At 38.3% G+C, this 16,861-nt stretch overlaps 1 protein-coding gene across 1 annotated transcript in view; it reads right to left on the bottom strand.

Moving 5' to 3' along the window:
* COL14A1 (collagen type XIV alpha 1 chain) overlaps nt 1-16,861 on the bottom strand; it is a 248,155-nt gene that overhangs the window by 108,063 nt on the left and 123,231 nt on the right. The window contains exons 21-25 of the mRNA XM_042781791.1: nt 13,590-13,736; nt 7,060-7,116; nt 3,586-3,725; nt 1,189-1,312; nt 820-963 (exon numbers count right to left, since the gene is read on the bottom strand). Of these exons, the coding sequence (XP_042637725.1) occupies nt 820-963; nt 1,189-1,312; nt 3,586-3,725; nt 7,060-7,116; nt 13,590-13,736 (612 nt within the window). The remainder of the gene's footprint in view (nt 1-819; nt 964-1,188; nt 1,313-3,585; nt 3,726-7,059; nt 7,117-13,589; nt 13,737-16,861) is intronic.

The following is a 16,861-nucleotide window of genomic DNA, read 5'->3' on the forward strand; positions in this document are numbered from 1 at the left end:
GCATTGTGGTAAACTGTGGTCAATGACATGAGACAAAGTATATGTGAACTGCTGTATGGAAAGTGAATTTGCTCTGTAAATCTTCACCCAAATAAAAACAAATAAATTAAAAAAAAAATAAAGTATGGAACAAAACTCAAAATCATAAAAAACATCAGGCTTACTGGTCTTATTAGAGACTGGTGGAACCCCCAAGACTATGGTCCTTAGTTAACCCTCAAACCTGCACTTGAACTCACTCTGGTGACTCAACTGTCAACCAAACAATAGACAGGCCTATAAAATGACAAATAACACCAGGGGGGTGTGCTCTCCTTGGAACAATCAATCATCCAAGAGCAAAAGGGCAGCATTTGCCCAGGGATAAACCTCAGAAGGCAGGAAGGATGAAAAAGAAGGGTGAATGCAAACGGGAAGCACACGGCAGAAGTGAGAGGAGCACTGTACCATCGTGGAAACTGCAGTTCATGTCACAAAACAAAACTGAATTGTTACATGGAAAGCTTTCTGTGAACTTTCACCCAAATCCCAATAAAAAGTTAAACACAGAAAACCTAAAAAAGGTATTAAACAAAAAGGGTACTGCACTTAATTGCTGAAGTCTCTTACACAGAGAATTCTGTGCCTAACAAAAGTATTAGAGAAAACACAGTAAAATAATGGATTTGTAAACTGGAAGGTATTTTAAAAATTGCCTTGTTCAGTTAATGTTAAGAATGATACAAAAAACAAGTAACACGTAGCTCGTAAATTTGGATTTAGAAAACAACAAGGCTAGCATAACTGGTAGCAACTCTTACTCATGTATCTAAGACTTACCATCTGACTGCATCTCCTTGGAAATTCTGGTCACATCGTCTTGTGACCTCCCATCAGTTATAACCACTATCACCTTCGGGATGCCTCTCCTTGTACCTGACTCTGCAGTAAATAAGCTATCTCGAACGTACTTAATGGCCTTTCCTGAAACAAAGAAAGTCAACAGTTCATTTCACTCCCTCCCAGTTTTGTTTTGCTGGGAAAAGAAGGGTGAGCACAAGAGTCTAAAATCATGAAAAATCTGAAAATAAATAAATAAATAAAATGCTTAAAAAAAAAAAAAAAAGGTATTTCAGTAAATACCAACAATTAACTACAATGGAACTTACCTGGGTTTTGGTCTTTTACTTTGTTCCGTTTTGGTCTTACCTGTTTTTGTATTTCCTCCTTTGTATGACACATGTTTAATTGCCTCAAGAAGGGACTCTTTGGTTTTGTAAGCATTTAGTTTAAATTCTGTCCTGGGGTCATCAGTGAACTGAACCATCGCCACCTGGACAGAGAAAGTGTGAGATTTTATATCTGTGTAGCCTTTCCCTGGGTCAGAGAGCACAAGACAATCCTATGGGTCAGCAAAATTTTAATGGCAATGAATTTTCACTTCATACTTAGCCCAGTCCACAATCACCTTGGTTTAAAATTTCATACAAGTTACACACCAAATTCAAGCACAAATTATAGCATTTTTCTAAATTCAGGAAATAGTTTATTTTAAAACCTAAGACTTTTGCCATCTCATTTGAAAGGTGAAAAAAAAGGGGGGGTAGTCTAGTCCTTGTAACTTGAAAACATTAAAAGAATCACAATTGGCTGTCATGTAAAGTATTATTAGAGAGCAGATGTATCATGGAAACAATGAGATTGTATGTATACTTTAAAACCCTAAAAAGTCATTGATTCAGGCTTTGCTTTATGACAACACTAAACTACTTTCCAGCAAGTCAGTTTTCCATCAGTCTTAAATTGGCCATGAAAGAAACCAAAATCATTTTTTTTTTTTATTAGGATTTGGGCCAAAATCATTTTTTTGCGTTGGTGTTTTCCATCATAAAGAGGCCAAAGAAGTGTGTTGTATCAAGACTCCTTAATGATAACAATGCAATAATAATTGCATCTATCATTTATTGACTACTTATTAAATGTGAGGCATTTAGCAAGGGTCTTCTAATGAAGCAAATCTATGGAGTAATTACTACTGTTTTACATACAGATGAGTAAACAGAGACACACGAAATCAAGAAACTGCCCAAGGTCCCAAGAGTGGTCATTAGCAGAGCCAACCGTTGAAGTCAGGTATATCCTACTACAAAATCTTTGCTCTTAATCACTCTATCATAATAATTAGTATAATATTACATTAACTTCCTACAATTTGTTTTTCATCCTGTGGAACTTTGGGTCCATTTTTTATCTTTATTTTTGTTGTTGTTGTTGTTCAGAACTATGATGGAGGGAGCAAATAGAGCATATTTAGGGTGTTTTTTCTGATTACTTAAACTTCAAGGTCTATTTCACATGTGACTGCCTTCAGGAAACCTCCTCTGATCCCTCCAATCAGAAGAAATTTCTTTCTCCCAAAATGCCTCAGGAATTTATCTATTCTTCTCTCATGGACAGAGCCTTATATCCAAATTTTCTCAGTTCTTCCTCCAAAGATATTCTAAATCTGTTTATTTCTGTGCAATGTGTTGCTGTCACCCTGGCCCAGGCCATCATCATTTCTCTGCTGGACCATGACAACAGCCTCCTTACTGGCCTCCCCTCTTCTCTTACTGATATCCATGGCTCCACAAAGCAGTCAGAACAATCTTTCCAAGGCTGTCCTCTCACATTTAGGATGACACCCTAACTCCTTGCCACAAAACCCAAGATGCCCAGGCACTTGCCTACCTTTTACCTTTGCTCTTATCTCCATTCTCTCAGCACTGCACTTCGGGTTGAAGTGTTGAGTTCTGAACCCACAAAATGCATTCTCATCTTAGGTCCTTTTCACTTACTATATTCGCTGTCAGGACACTCTACCCAAGATCTTCTCTATATCATTCACATCTCATTTCAAAAGACACCTCCACAGAGAAACTCTCACTGGCCACACAAGTTAAAATACCCCCCACTCTCAATGACTCTCAATCAGGTTACCCTGTTTCCATAGCTTCCATCCCTATATTGTGAATTTATTTGTTTGCTCATACTGTCTGTCTTCTCCCTCTTTTTCTCCCCACCTTTATTAAGAATGTCAGCTCCATAAAACCAAGGACATTGTCAGTCATATTCATGGCCATAACCCCCCTGTCCAGTACAGATTATGGTCATAGTAGATCATAAATTAATATCTGTTGAGTAATAAATTTGGCTCATGTGTTACTTGAACTATATTAATTTGTGACCATGACCTCTCTCCCTTTCAAAATACATTGAAATCCTTGAGGGCAGTGAAAATATTGTGCATATCCTTAAAAAAGGCACTCTCATTGGTATATAAAAGAAACATACCATGGTATGGTCATAATCCCCATTCTTAGTTTGCTGCATGTGACAGTTGTTAAGAATTAATATCCTTTCAAGCTCTACCAGGAACCACTAAGCTGCTGCCAAACCCAGACTGGTCTATCCCCTCATTGGGAGTTGGAGTTACCTTTATCATTCTTTACTATATATCCCTCACAAGTAGCCATAATAAGGCTTGAGAAATAAATTAATTAATTAAATGAATAAACGAATCTGTACATGCATAAGTTGAATGAATGATTGGTCTATTAGCCTTACTTGAGTTCCATCTGTACCGATCTTGTCCAGGGCTCCAACAGTGCTGTACAGAAAATTAGTGATCTTATTGAAATTATCATCTCCAATACTCCAGGATCCATCCACCATAAACACCAGGTCTGCCTTGGCAGCTTTACATACTGAGGACCGAGAATCAATGAAGAGTCAGAAGTGAAGGACAATGCAGTAGTTACGAAGCCAATAAAGAAGCACAAATGAGACTGAGAGCTCTTTCCCAAAGGGAAGGTGGAAATAGGTGAAGGCTCATGTTGCTTCCTGGCCACTATTTCTCTCCTACACCCAGGTTGCTATTCATGACTAAGACACTCCAATTGGACATGCAGGGGAAAGAGAAAAAATGCAAATCTCAGTCCCAAAAAATAGAAATGGGGAATGAAGTTGTTGTTGTTATGTGCCATTGAGTCGGACCCAACTCATAGGGAGTTTGGGTTTCCAAGACAGTATCACTACGGAAGTAGATTGCCCAACCTTCCTTCCAAGGAGTGGTGGGTGGGTTTGAACCACCAGCCTTCTGATTAGCAGTCAAGTGCCTTAGGCACTATGCTACCAGAGCTCCCAGGGGAATGAAGAGCATGGGCTTAAAGGGATTTAGAGACAGAAGCATCAGCAAACCCTCACTAGTTCAATTAGAACACTCTACTGGTTAGAAGGAAGGTCAAGCTATCACTCCGTGCACCCTGTCTTCCACTCACTGATTTAAAAAATTAAGAACAAAGAGATTCAGGTTCAGAAGAAAGGCAAGTGACCCAAGACAAACAGATTGATCTACAACTTGATGAGCATTTGGGCTGAGGTCACAAGCAACTTTTAACTCCAGCCTTGCCCAGTAAGTCTGCCTATGCCTTTCTGTCTGTCACTCTTTGATTCATGGCTAAGAAATATACACTACTGTTAACTCAAAGTTATCATCACTAGGTGTTACTGTTAGTTATCATCAGTAGGTGTTACTGATACCAACACAAACAAAGAAGCAAAAAACATACCAACAAAAACCTACTCATTGAAAGTATTTTTTTAAAGTCCATTTTTGGTATCATGTCCTGTTTCAGATTATCTATGCCTTTCTTCCTCTCCATTAGTGTAGATCATTGTGGTTGACTCTGTTTTATGATGAAGCAAACAATTTACTCTTCAATAATCTAAATCTTTTAATCTTAAGCCAATTGCAAAAAAAATATTCTATGAGATAATGTGCCTTTCTCCTTTCTTTAAAAAAAAAAAAAAAAAGAAAAACCCAACTTGGTTTTTATTTGAATAAGTTCGCTTTCATTCCCTTAAAGCTATTTATAATGTAAAATAAACCATCTCCAAGTGACATAATACCCTAGGGACAACAAGGATCTGGTGAGGTTGTTCTCATGAGTTCCGGGATTCATAAAATTTTACAAATTTATGGTTTGAATTTGAGGCTGAAAAAGATCACAAGATTTGCTGATCATAATTATAAGCTTCTAACAGTAAACCTGGTTCTTTGTTTCCGGGAAAAGATGAAGTCACCACTGGGTTTCACCTTCTAAATGAGAGCAAAACGTATTTTAAAACATACTGAAAATAAAAAATGGTTGAAGGAAATGCATCAAGATGCATGGAGGAATGACCTCTGGGACATGAAATCATGAGAGTTTTTAAACTTACTTTGTACTTTCCAATGTTTATCCAATAAATAGTAAGTATTACTTAAATAATAAAAATGTACAGGCTTTTTTTTTTAATACACTCAGGATAAGCAGAGCTAAAATGAACAAGGCATTCAAGGCATGAAAGCCGCACTGTCTGAAATCATCATGATGATGGTGTTCTTTTGTCACCCTTAGTCCCACAGACCCTTCCAAATTTTCTAAGCCTTACCAGCGCTTTCATGAATGTTTGCTGAATGATAACCATAATCGGGTGTAAATAAACATATTCTGACATCAAAACGGTCTGTAATCTCAGTATCAGAAAACCTCATCAGTAAATTTATCAATTAGGATTCTGCTTTCAGTTCCATTCAATAGCAAAAATAATCACAGATATTGAGGCTAGAGAAGGCTATATATATGTCTGAAAAAAGAAAGCATTTGGCATTATGGGTAGAGTGAACAGCAGTAAAGAATTTAGGATAGCCTAAGACATATATGGGCTACCCTGAATGGCACAACTTTGCTGTAACTCAGACAGTATGGGAAACAATGCTACAAAGTAGGATAATCATTTAAGACTTTGTATGCTGGGCTATGAGGAATGCTGAGCCTTATTAGGGTGGCTGATTGCTTCCTTCTTTCCTTGAGCCTTCCACTCTCTAGAGCATCTGACTCCACTGACTTTAAGCTCCTGCATGGTAGGAACAACTTATTTTTCATTGCACCCCTGTAACAGGCACTTACAAAAGCATGACGAATGCACCAACCTTTCCAATACAACCTTCCAATCGCCTGTCTTACGTTTACACCTTTATTTTCTCCCTCTAATTCACTCTCCTCACTCCTCCAAAGTTATCTTTCTCAAACATAGATTTTATCAACTCATGCTCCCTTCCTACAAATTTTCACGGCAAGCCATTTCCTGCAAGATAAAGCTCAAACCCAATTTGGGCACACAAAACCAGTTCCTAAGTCTACCCTCACCCTTTTCTCTGTACCATATGAAAACTATTATGGCTCCCAGATACATCATGTGCTTAGATCACTCTATGACACAGAGTGTTATTCCTCCCATTACATATCTGTAAAACTAATTCATCAAAAGGTACATCATTCTTCCTCTTCTTTTATGAATAATTAACCTGCATCAGCAGCATCTGGTCTCATTCCTGGGTTATCACATGTGTGTAAAATCTCCGTCTTATACTTTATACCATCAATTGTTAATTACTCAGGTAATTATTTCTCTGTGATACTAAGAGCAAGCAGAGAGCAACAATCATATATTATTATTGTACTTACAATGTCTGGCATAAGGGCTTTGAGTATGAACAGCAGAGCTGATAAATGTTATTAACAGAATGAAAAAGTGATCAGGACTGGATTGGGAGGTTTGTTGGAAAGTTATCACAATTTCTCAGATAAATGGCAATGAGGAATAGTGACGAAGACAGAAAGAGACTACAAGAAGCATTTCAGATGTAAACTAGAAAATCTTTGCCCTTATCTACAGAATTATAACCTAGATTCTCATTCACAAATCAGCTAACTATTCTTTGTTGATGAACATTGACTTCTCTGATGTTGTCAATGAAACAAATACAAATCAGTTCTTTTTAGAAAATCTACTCTTTGCATACAGAGTCTATTCCTAAATGAATACTTTTAGAGATCACATCAGGGCTTGATAAGCAGTCTAATGAAGAAGAAAAATAGGTAACACTATAAAAATCTATTATTAATACCTTGGTCTTTAAATGAACAAACAAACAAGTAAAACCAACAGGAATCCTAAATCTGAAATTGCATCATTATTGTCTTATTCTTTTACCTTCTCTTGCTGGTGGAATGGTCGGAGGGAAAGTCGGTGGTTCAGTAGGAAGTGGTTCTACAGAGAAGAGGGAGAAGAACATCAATTAGCCATCTCATCTCTGGGGACTGGAGGGAGGTCATGGAGCAGTAATTCCTTGAGGGAGTCAATGATTTGAACAACTGCCCTCTGAGAATTTAGTGACTACTATAGATCAGCCACAAGGGGCATGTGGCCAAGTGATTAACACATTTGGCTGCTAACCAAAAGGTTGGCAGTTTGAACCCATCAATGACTCAATGGAAGAAACATGAAGTAGTCTGCTTCTGTAAAGACGGACAGCCTTGGAAACCCTATGGGGCAGTTCTGTTCTGTCCTGTGGGGTCAGAATCAACTTGATGGCAGTGGGCTTGATTTGGCTTACATATCAGGCACACTCTGTGAAAACTAGCTCCCTCTCTTTGTGCATCCTCAGACTGAAGGTTTGATAGGCCATTTTGCCACAATTCAGTTTGCTCAACAGGAGTCAACACAAGCAAATTGTCAGCTATAAAGCAATTTTAATGTTGATTTAAGGCAAGAATCCTGTCAGCCTGTTTCAGATTTAGTCTCTGGCTGCTTTGACACATACCATAAACTTCATTTCCATTCTGCCTAACTAAAGACTGACCATCAGTCCTCTCCTGCCTTCCCATCCTGCATCCCTCCAAGATGACTATAAAATTTCATCCAATCTCTTTTGCTCATACTGTATCTGGAAAATCTGTCCATTCTGAAGATCACATAGAAACCCTGGCAGGCTAGAGTTTATCTACATCAGGTCAACCTAGTTGATAAGGGATGAGAAATTCAGGGACTATGAAAAGGGCTGGTTTAGTTAAAGGGCCTGTGGATGTTGAGCCCAGAGCAGTATTTCTTAAAGTAGGTCACATGGCAAAGAACCAAGAAGTTATGACATCATTAAGTAAACATCACAAAATATTATTTTATAATGTATTTATTTCTTATTCCTATCTGACATTACATATTCATGAAAAACTGAGAACATTTTTCTGATCTCATTTTTTTTTCCCCCAGAAAATTTGGAAAAGACTTCCATTATTTCATTTTATTGCACAATAAATAATCACAGCACAGATTAAGAACTATACCACCAGCAAAAAGATATTTAAGGGCCACCCAAGAAGACAGCACTAGGACCGGTGCATGAAATTAAAGGGGGTACATTTCAGTTTAATATACAGCAAGACCTCCCACAAATCATAGCCAGTCACAGAGAGGAAGTTCAGCTTCAGGAGACAGTATACACCAAAGAGCTGGAAGGACGTGAGCTCAGGCAGACTGATCACTTGCTGAGAATGCTACAAAAGGAATTCCTTCATTGGCAGGGATGATGGAAGAGATGAACTTTAAGGTCTCTTCCAAGTCCAAGATGCAGTATAAAATAAAACTATCTGAATAAAATGACTGGACATTTAAATAAAAGATATCTCTACATTAGTGATATGAAAAATTACCCAAGAGTAATTAATATGTGAAATAAAACTAGTCACTGAATACAAATGTTATTATCTCATTTGTCAAATATGCATCTCACACATATTTCACAAACATAATATGGATATATTTGTATATTGAAAACAAAGAAATTTTGAGAGACCACAGTCTCACAAGTACACACTTCTGGGAAGGATGAATGGAGAGAGAGGAAGGTTAATACGCTACTTTATACCTTTCTGTTGTATTATTATGGAAATATAGATACATAGATAGATAACTTTTATTTCATAAGCCAATTTTTGAAGCTAAATAGTTTCAAAAGGAGAAAAAATTGAGAAATCTTACTACCAAAGCATGCAAAACTACCTTGAAAGCACCATAAAACACTTCTCAAATCTGACTTATTTATTGTAAACTCTTTGGAAGCAATTGGTCATCTTTATTTTTGTGCTTCTCTTTAAAGAGGAAAATTGAGGCATATCCCAAGTACACTCAATAAATCAAGAATCAAATTAATGAGGGACTATGTAGCCAGATCAATATGTTTGAGGAGAACATGTGACCAAAGAATCTCTTGGGGAAGAGAAGCCACAATGAACTGATGACACATGTTTATGTTTATGTCCTCTCTGTGGCATACAGATGGTCCTTGTCTTCAATTGTGTCAGGGGCTGTCACATCGAACAGGGAACAGTCTTGATCTGCATGGCTTCAGAAGGTTGGACTAGAGCCCATGGGTGGAAGCTACACAAAGACAGATGTTCCCAACATACGGAAAATATTTACATCAAACAGAGCTCTCCAAATTGGAATAAACCACCCTGGGTTGGTAGTTAACAGTGTGGGGTTTGGCATAGGTGGAAACTGAACTACACTGAGGGTTCCAAACTCAAATAAGTGCAGAGCTGAGACAGATTTAAGAAAAAAAAAAAAAAAGAGCAAAGAGCACTAAGGAGTAGTAACAAACTTTAGGACACATGCACTATAAAAGACAAGACAGATTGGTACCATAAGGGTATGCGGGTTTTGTTTTGCCTGATCTGAATTTCCAAATACTTTAAAAACTTTTAAATGTATGACTCAGAGAAAATATGCCTGCTGCTGAGACAAAGCCCCATAACCATTAGTGTGTGACTTCCAAGAGAATAATGGTGATGACAAAAAGGACTTCTTCCATGAGACAACAGGTTGAAAAGCACTTTAACAGGTACTCAGTTACTGGATCTCTGCTGTCACCACTGGAAGTAAAACAGCAGGTATTTACTTTTGTTGAAGAGCAAAAAGAACCTCAGATACTGAATTGCTCAAGGCCATAATGCTAGCAACAGACAGAATAAGAGTCCCAATCTAGCCTCTTTGACTCTAAATCTTATACGCTACCAGACCCCTGCTAACTTCAATACTATATGATGGTATACCCATAAAATAAGGAGTTCTGGTGGCACACAGGTTAAGCACTGGGTTGCTTACCAAGGTCAGTGGGTTGAACCCACCAGCTGCTCCATGGGAGAAAGATGTAGCAGTCTGTTCCCATAAAGATTTCAGCCTTGGATACCCTATGGGGCAGGCCTACTCTGTCCTACAGAATCGCTTTAGTCAGAATCGACTCCACAGCACTATATGCATGTATCTATGTGCATGTATGTATGTATTTTTTGTGTGCATATGTATATATATAAATGCAGGTATGCATGTATTATGTATATACATGTGTGTGTGCATATGTGTATACACACACACACACACACACATATGTGTATCCATGAAATGTGTTCTAGCCAACCTGTCATCTAGCCAACCATGATAAAGTAAAGGGTCAGTAAGAAAAAGACTTTCAATGAGACAGATTGACACAGTGGCTGCCAACAGTGGACTCAAACATAGCAACAATTGAGAGGATGGTGCAGGACAGAGCAGTATTTTGTTCTGTTGCACATGGGGCACTTTGAACATGGGGTTGCTGTGAGTCGGAAATGACTTGATAGCACCTAGCAACAATCACAATACAACGCCTGGGTAGAACTCCATTTTATGGATATCTGGAGGAAAAAAAAAAAAAAAAAAAAAAAACATTGTCATTGAATCAATTCCAACTCATAGCAACCCTGTAGGACAGAGTAGAACTGCTCCATAGGGTTTCCAAAAATGCCGATCTTTTGTTTTGCCGCTGAGTGCTTAACCACTGTGCCATGAAGAGTCCTTACTGTAGTCTAGATTTCACTGGTTCACAGATGAAGAAGAATTTTGCCCCAGGATAGAATATGCCTAAAGTCTCACCCATATTTGATTAGATCATTAGATCAGAAATAAGATTTTAGACTTGAAATTGATTTGAGACTTTTGAGATGATGTGATGGGATGAGTGTATGTTGCATGTGGCAAGGACATGAATTTTGGGGGACCAAAAGTTGGAATGTTATGGATTTAATTATGTCCCTCCAAAATTATGTTGTAAATATGCCTGTTGTTGGGAGCTCTGGTGGTGTAGTGTCTAAGGCATTTGACTGCTAACCAAAAGCCTGGTGGTTTAAACCCACCAGCCACTCCTCAGAAGGAAGATTGGGGTGTCTTGGAAACCCAAGGTGGGGTCGCTATGAGTCCAATGACTCAATGGCAGTGAGTTTGGTTGTTTGGTTTTGGTTTTTTTTTTTTTTGTATGCCTGTTACTATAATCCCATTTGGGAATGGGTTATCTTTGTAATGTTAATGAGACAGGTTTAGCACAGTGTATGTTTTGAGTCAATCTCTTTTGAGATAAAAAAGAGATTAAACAAACAAGGCAGGAAGCAGAGATGGGGAAAGAAAAAGGCCAAGCAGCAGAAGGTAGGCCAGGAGTACAAGCTCAGAAGACGCAAGGACGGTCCTCCAAAGCTGACACGCAAAGCCACCCCCTAGAGCTGGCACACCGACGTCTACACCCCTTAAATGGGAGAAAACAAATTTCTGTTTGTTAAAAGCAGCCACATGTATTTCTATTGTAGCAGCACTAGGCAATGAAGTATTTGGAACAAAGGAGCAAACCACTGGTATATTCTACAACATGGATGAACCCCCAAAACATTACGTTAAGTGAAAGATGCCAGATGCAAAAGACTAGATATTATATGACTTTATGTATGTACAGGAGCTCTGGTGGTGTAGTGCCTAAGGCATCTGACTGCTAACCAGAAGGCTGGTGGTTCAAGCCCACCAGTCACTCCTCAGAAGGAAGGTTAGGCAATCTACTTCCATAGTGATATTGCCTTGGAAATCCAAGGAGGGGTCACTATGAGTCGAATCCGACTTCATGGCAATGAGTTGGTTTTTTTTTTTTTTTTTTTAATGTATGTACATTTGTCCAGAAAAGACAAATGTATAGAGAAAGACAATAAATTGTCTTTGGCTAGGGGTACAGACAGGGATTGACTGCTATGAACAGGCAGGAAAGATCTCTTTGTAGCCACAGAAATGTTCTATAACAGGATTGTAGTTATGACTGCCTAACTCAAGCTTACTAAGAATCATTAAATTATGAAACAAGGATAAATAAATGTTGTTGTTGTTGTTGTTATGTGCTGTCAAGTCAGACCCAACTCATAGCGACCCCTCCTTCGGTTTCCGAGGCAGTATCACTACAGAAGTAGATTGCCCAACCTTCCTTCCGAGGGGTGGCTGGTGGGTTTGAACCACCAGCCTTCTGGTTAGCAGTCAAGTGCCTTAGGCACTACACTACCAGAGCTCTTAAATAAATGATATTGTATGTAAATTACACCTCAATAAAATTATACCTCAAAAACATGAGTTATACAAAATAATGAATATCTCAGAGTTATGAAATAATATCTTTATATTAGAAATTAATTAATTAATCAATTTATTATACTTTAACAGTCTGTTTTTGAGGATCACACATTTATGATCAATTTTTTTTTCTGCATATGTCAGAGGTTTTCCAGCATAGCCAGTAGATCTTTCCAAAGTTCACACACATAATAGTGGGCTACCAAGGAAGTCAACTGCCCACCATCTCTTTAGACACAAATCCTCAGGGATTTCATGTTTAAGTTCAAGATACTGAGTTAAGCACACAAACATCGCACAGAGTTCATTACTTCCACTTATTTTAATGTTTGTGGACTTTAGGATAGGAAAACTTGATTAAAAGGCATTCCAAGAAGTTGACACCCTCTGTGTTTTTCAAGGAGATGGACTGACACAGTGGCTGCAACAATAATAGGCTCAAACATAGCAATGACTGTGAGAATGGTGCAGACCACGCAAGCTTTCGCTCTGTTGTACAGAAAAAAAAACTGCCATCAAGTCGATTCTGACTCATAGTGACCCCATTGGGTTTCCAAGGCTGCAAATCTTTACAGAAGTAGATTGCCCCATCTTCCTTCCACAGAGCAGCTGGGGGTTTGAACTGCTCATCTGCTGGCTAGCAGCCAAATGGCTCAGCCACTATACCACCAGAGCTCCAGAGGGTCACTGTAAGTAGGAAGCAACTCCACAGCACCTAACAACCACAATGCTCTTCAGAACATGTACAAAATGCTTTGTTTTAATTTTGTACTTTGACTTTTCCTTCTGTGCGTCAGATCTGCACCCAACTTTAAAGAACTGCAAGAGCCTCTTAAACAGGCAACAACTCTAGGGTCAGCAAGTTGACTCGTCTTGGCTCCATTCCCACCCTCATGGCCATGGTACCACGCCTTTGTTTTAATGTCGGGACCCAGTCCTTAAATTCCATTTCAGACCCCACATATCACAGATTTTCCTTATGGATATGGATCACAATATAAGTCATTGTTTCAAGTGCTTTGCCATCATATGGCCTTATGGTCCCCTGTGAAACATACATGGGGAATGGAAAGAACCACAATGATGACATCAGTGGGCCACATGCAGTGACTTCTGAGGCTGGATAAGAAAAGCAAAACTTGTATTACATAGATTCTTGGGCAGCAGTAGCTAATAGTTTTCTATGAGATAAGGTTTTTGAACCAAATGGGATGCCTGAAATGCTGCTTGTTCTTGAAGATGGGGACCAGGAGTGATCACATTTGACTTACGTGTTTTTTCCATTATGCTCACACCAGGTCCCTCAAGCTCCTGGAGCTTTGTGTAAACACTGATTTTATATTCAGAATCAGGCTCGAGTCCATAGAAGCAATGCCTAGTTGTCCCTCCACTCACAGTGGATTCTTGCTTTTTTGTATCTGTAAGAAAAACAAAGCCAAATATACATTTGTGAAACTTAACAGTAATATCCATCAATAGATGACTATCTTCTAAAATGATTAATATGCATCGCCCAAATCAGGTAACTCCAGAACGAATTATACTTGTTTGAGACAGTGTAACTGTTCCTAAAAAGCTAACATAGCCAATGATTGCTTTTATTTTCCAATTGAAAATCACATTTTAAATGTACAATAAAGAATCTTATTAAAAGACACCTGTAGTCCACCCTCAACTAAATAGAGAATTATTAATGTATATAATTATATGTATACATCTTTATTGAACCGTTGGACAAGTGGGCATCATTATATTATTTATTTAAGAAAATCAGAACCCCCTTTTATTCAACATGATTCTCCAAAACACAACCAAACAATTACATATTGACATTAAAGACTGTATTCTTTTGGTCCCATACAACTTAATACCCATCCTACAGAAAGTTCAGGTAGATGCCCTTGTAGGCAGCAGTCTAAAGATATAGGTGTGCAGTCAGAAACTGTAGGGATCCAGGCATTCTTCATGTGTAGACTAGGAAGTGGGCTTTTAGGGTCTCAGAAACCTGATCCATGGATGGAGGTTGTTTTAAAAGCTACCAAAAATGCAGGCTGGGGCATCTAAGAAGACCCCCTACTGCCCAATTCCTACCCCTTAGCATTGATTTTTCACTGACACTAATGACTCCTTTCAATAGCTAAAGAGATTTCTAGGGAGTGCAAGGGAGGCCCTCTAAACCCCCTGGAACCACTTTGGAAGTCCTTCTCAATTTTCAAAAAAATCATAACTGCTGACAAGGCTAAGGGCTGACCATATTGCTTTCTGCAGTCCTTTCTTTAAAGTGCACCTTGAAATACGAAATTCAGAGAAATATATGCTTACATAAGGAAATTCACCTATGTTATTTTCATTTGAAAGAGAGAAGTAATTTCAGCCACTACTCATTGTCAAGTTGGGGAAACAAGACATGCTCCTAAGAGGCTCAGGGCCATGTAGGCTGTGGGGCACAGTCCCCAGACCCCTAGTTCCAGGATTCTTTTTGTTCTACCAAGGAGCCATGCCCTACAGCATTTATTGCAAGTAGCATCTTCTCTGCCTTTTCTCCACAATGGCAGAAGACACAGAGAACTTTGGAGACTGACAAACAGCATTCTTCATTCTCACGTCCACGTCTGTGCCCTTCCTGGAAGAATCAGGGTTAGCCCTTGTGTTTGCCGTTTGGGGAAGCTGGATTAATTATATTAACTATATTCTTCATTTCCTGAGGGTTTCCAGGTTCTGTGTTTTATATTTAATGACAAAAGCATTGATAATAGCCAACATTTAATGAGCACTTATCATGGGGCCAAGCACTATTCTCAGGATTGTATATGTTTTAACTCACTTGATCCTCAAAACATTTATAATTACTCCCAATCTAAATACAAGAAACTGAGGGCCAGGGAAGTTAGTAACTTGACCATGCAGTAAGCAGCAGAACTGAGATTTAAATTAAGAACGCCGAAGGCCAGACTCAGGAGGTGTTGCCTGAATTTCCATTGAAAAATAAAATAAGGAAATTAAATATATAGTTTTTAAAGTTAACAAAATACGTATATATTATTTAGAGCCAAAATGAACTAGCTCGAGAGCTGCTGAGGACCTAGTAAATCAGCAAAGAGACGACCAGAGGGGATCGGATGAGGATTGCTATCAGGGGGTGCCTGTCTTCTCACTCTGTTGGACATTCCTGCCTCCTTTGGTGGCTTTAATTACTGAACAGTCTCAATGGGTTATCATCACGGGCATATCCACAGTGGATAACTGGTTGAAAGGTAGACTCGCTGCTCCATGAAAATAACAACCATGTACATTTGTCTTAAGATTGATCTTGATCTGTTCCATAAATCGCATCCATCTGACCAAAGTCTTATACAACATTATTTCTAGGATTATCATCTGTATCTGTTTCGATTGGTTTCTCATGTCTTTGCCATGGAGGATCTGTGGAGCTAGTCTGCCTGCTCTGCCATCTTGTCCGAAGTCTTATTTCTAGAAATTTAAACATCAGTGTTTAAAAAATGCATTGATGAAATACATTCCATATATTATGTAATGGTTAAAAAGAAGTATCTACTCTTCAAAATGTTATTTGCAGAGTTGTTTATTTAAAATAACCAAAATATAGAAAATGTAAAAACAGATCAAGTGTAACATTTCAAAATATCTAAAAAAAAAAAAAAATTCTTTTGAAACAATAATACCTAGCTAAATTTTAATCTATACTTCAAATAAACATATACTAGGAAATAATATGTATATTATATGTATATTATTTATGTCAGGGTTAGGAAAAAAGAAAAATAATAATGTATATATACTAGAACACTTCCAATTTTTATTTATAGAAAATCCTAACTTTTTAGAAACAGACATTTATGAATGGAACTTGAATTTTATATTTCATGACTATTACTAAAAGTTTCAAAAGTGAACTTTTTTTTTCTCATAGTTATGCACTCCTGTGTCTTGCATTTGCTCCATGTAATGTTGCCCCTCTGGTGCCCCAAGGGATGCATTTCCCTAGAGTATGTGGGTGCATCACCCTGAGCTGAGTGGTCTGCATGTACATACATTCTGGGACCGGAATAAAGCTCACTCCCAGGGGCTGGCTCTCAGCCCGATAGTAAACAAGATATACATACAAAAATGAACTTTTTAATAAACAACAACAAAAAAAATGCAGCACACTTCCTTGGAGTTGGATCTGACTCATTGTGACCCCTCCTTGGGTTTCCGAGGTGGTATCACTACAGAAGTAGATTGCCCAACCTTCCTTCCGAGGATCGGCTGGCGGGTTTGAACCGCCAGCCTTCTGGTTAGCAGTCAAATGCCTTATGAACTACGCTATCAGGGCTAATCTTTAATATTTGTGCAGAATGAAATACTCTTTACTTTAATAATTTCTTTGTCATACATTATGTAAAAGTGGTGAAATAAAAAAGATTAAAGTGTGTGTGAGATTACATAATATTCTTAAAGGGGTTAGTAAAAAAAAAAAGTTGGTGAACACTGTGCTCTGCTTTGCTGATGTCCAAGTTCAGTTCATGGCTCCTGGCTATAG

The sequence above is a fragment of the Orycteropus afer genome, unplaced genomic scaffold (assembly GCF_000298275.1).
Source record: "Orycteropus afer afer isolate SDZICR_OR568_19922 unplaced genomic scaffold, OryAfe1.0 scaffold00173, whole genome shotgun sequence".
In the NCBI taxonomy this organism is placed as follows: Eukaryota; Metazoa; Chordata; class Mammalia; order Tubulidentata; family Orycteropodidae; genus Orycteropus; species Orycteropus afer.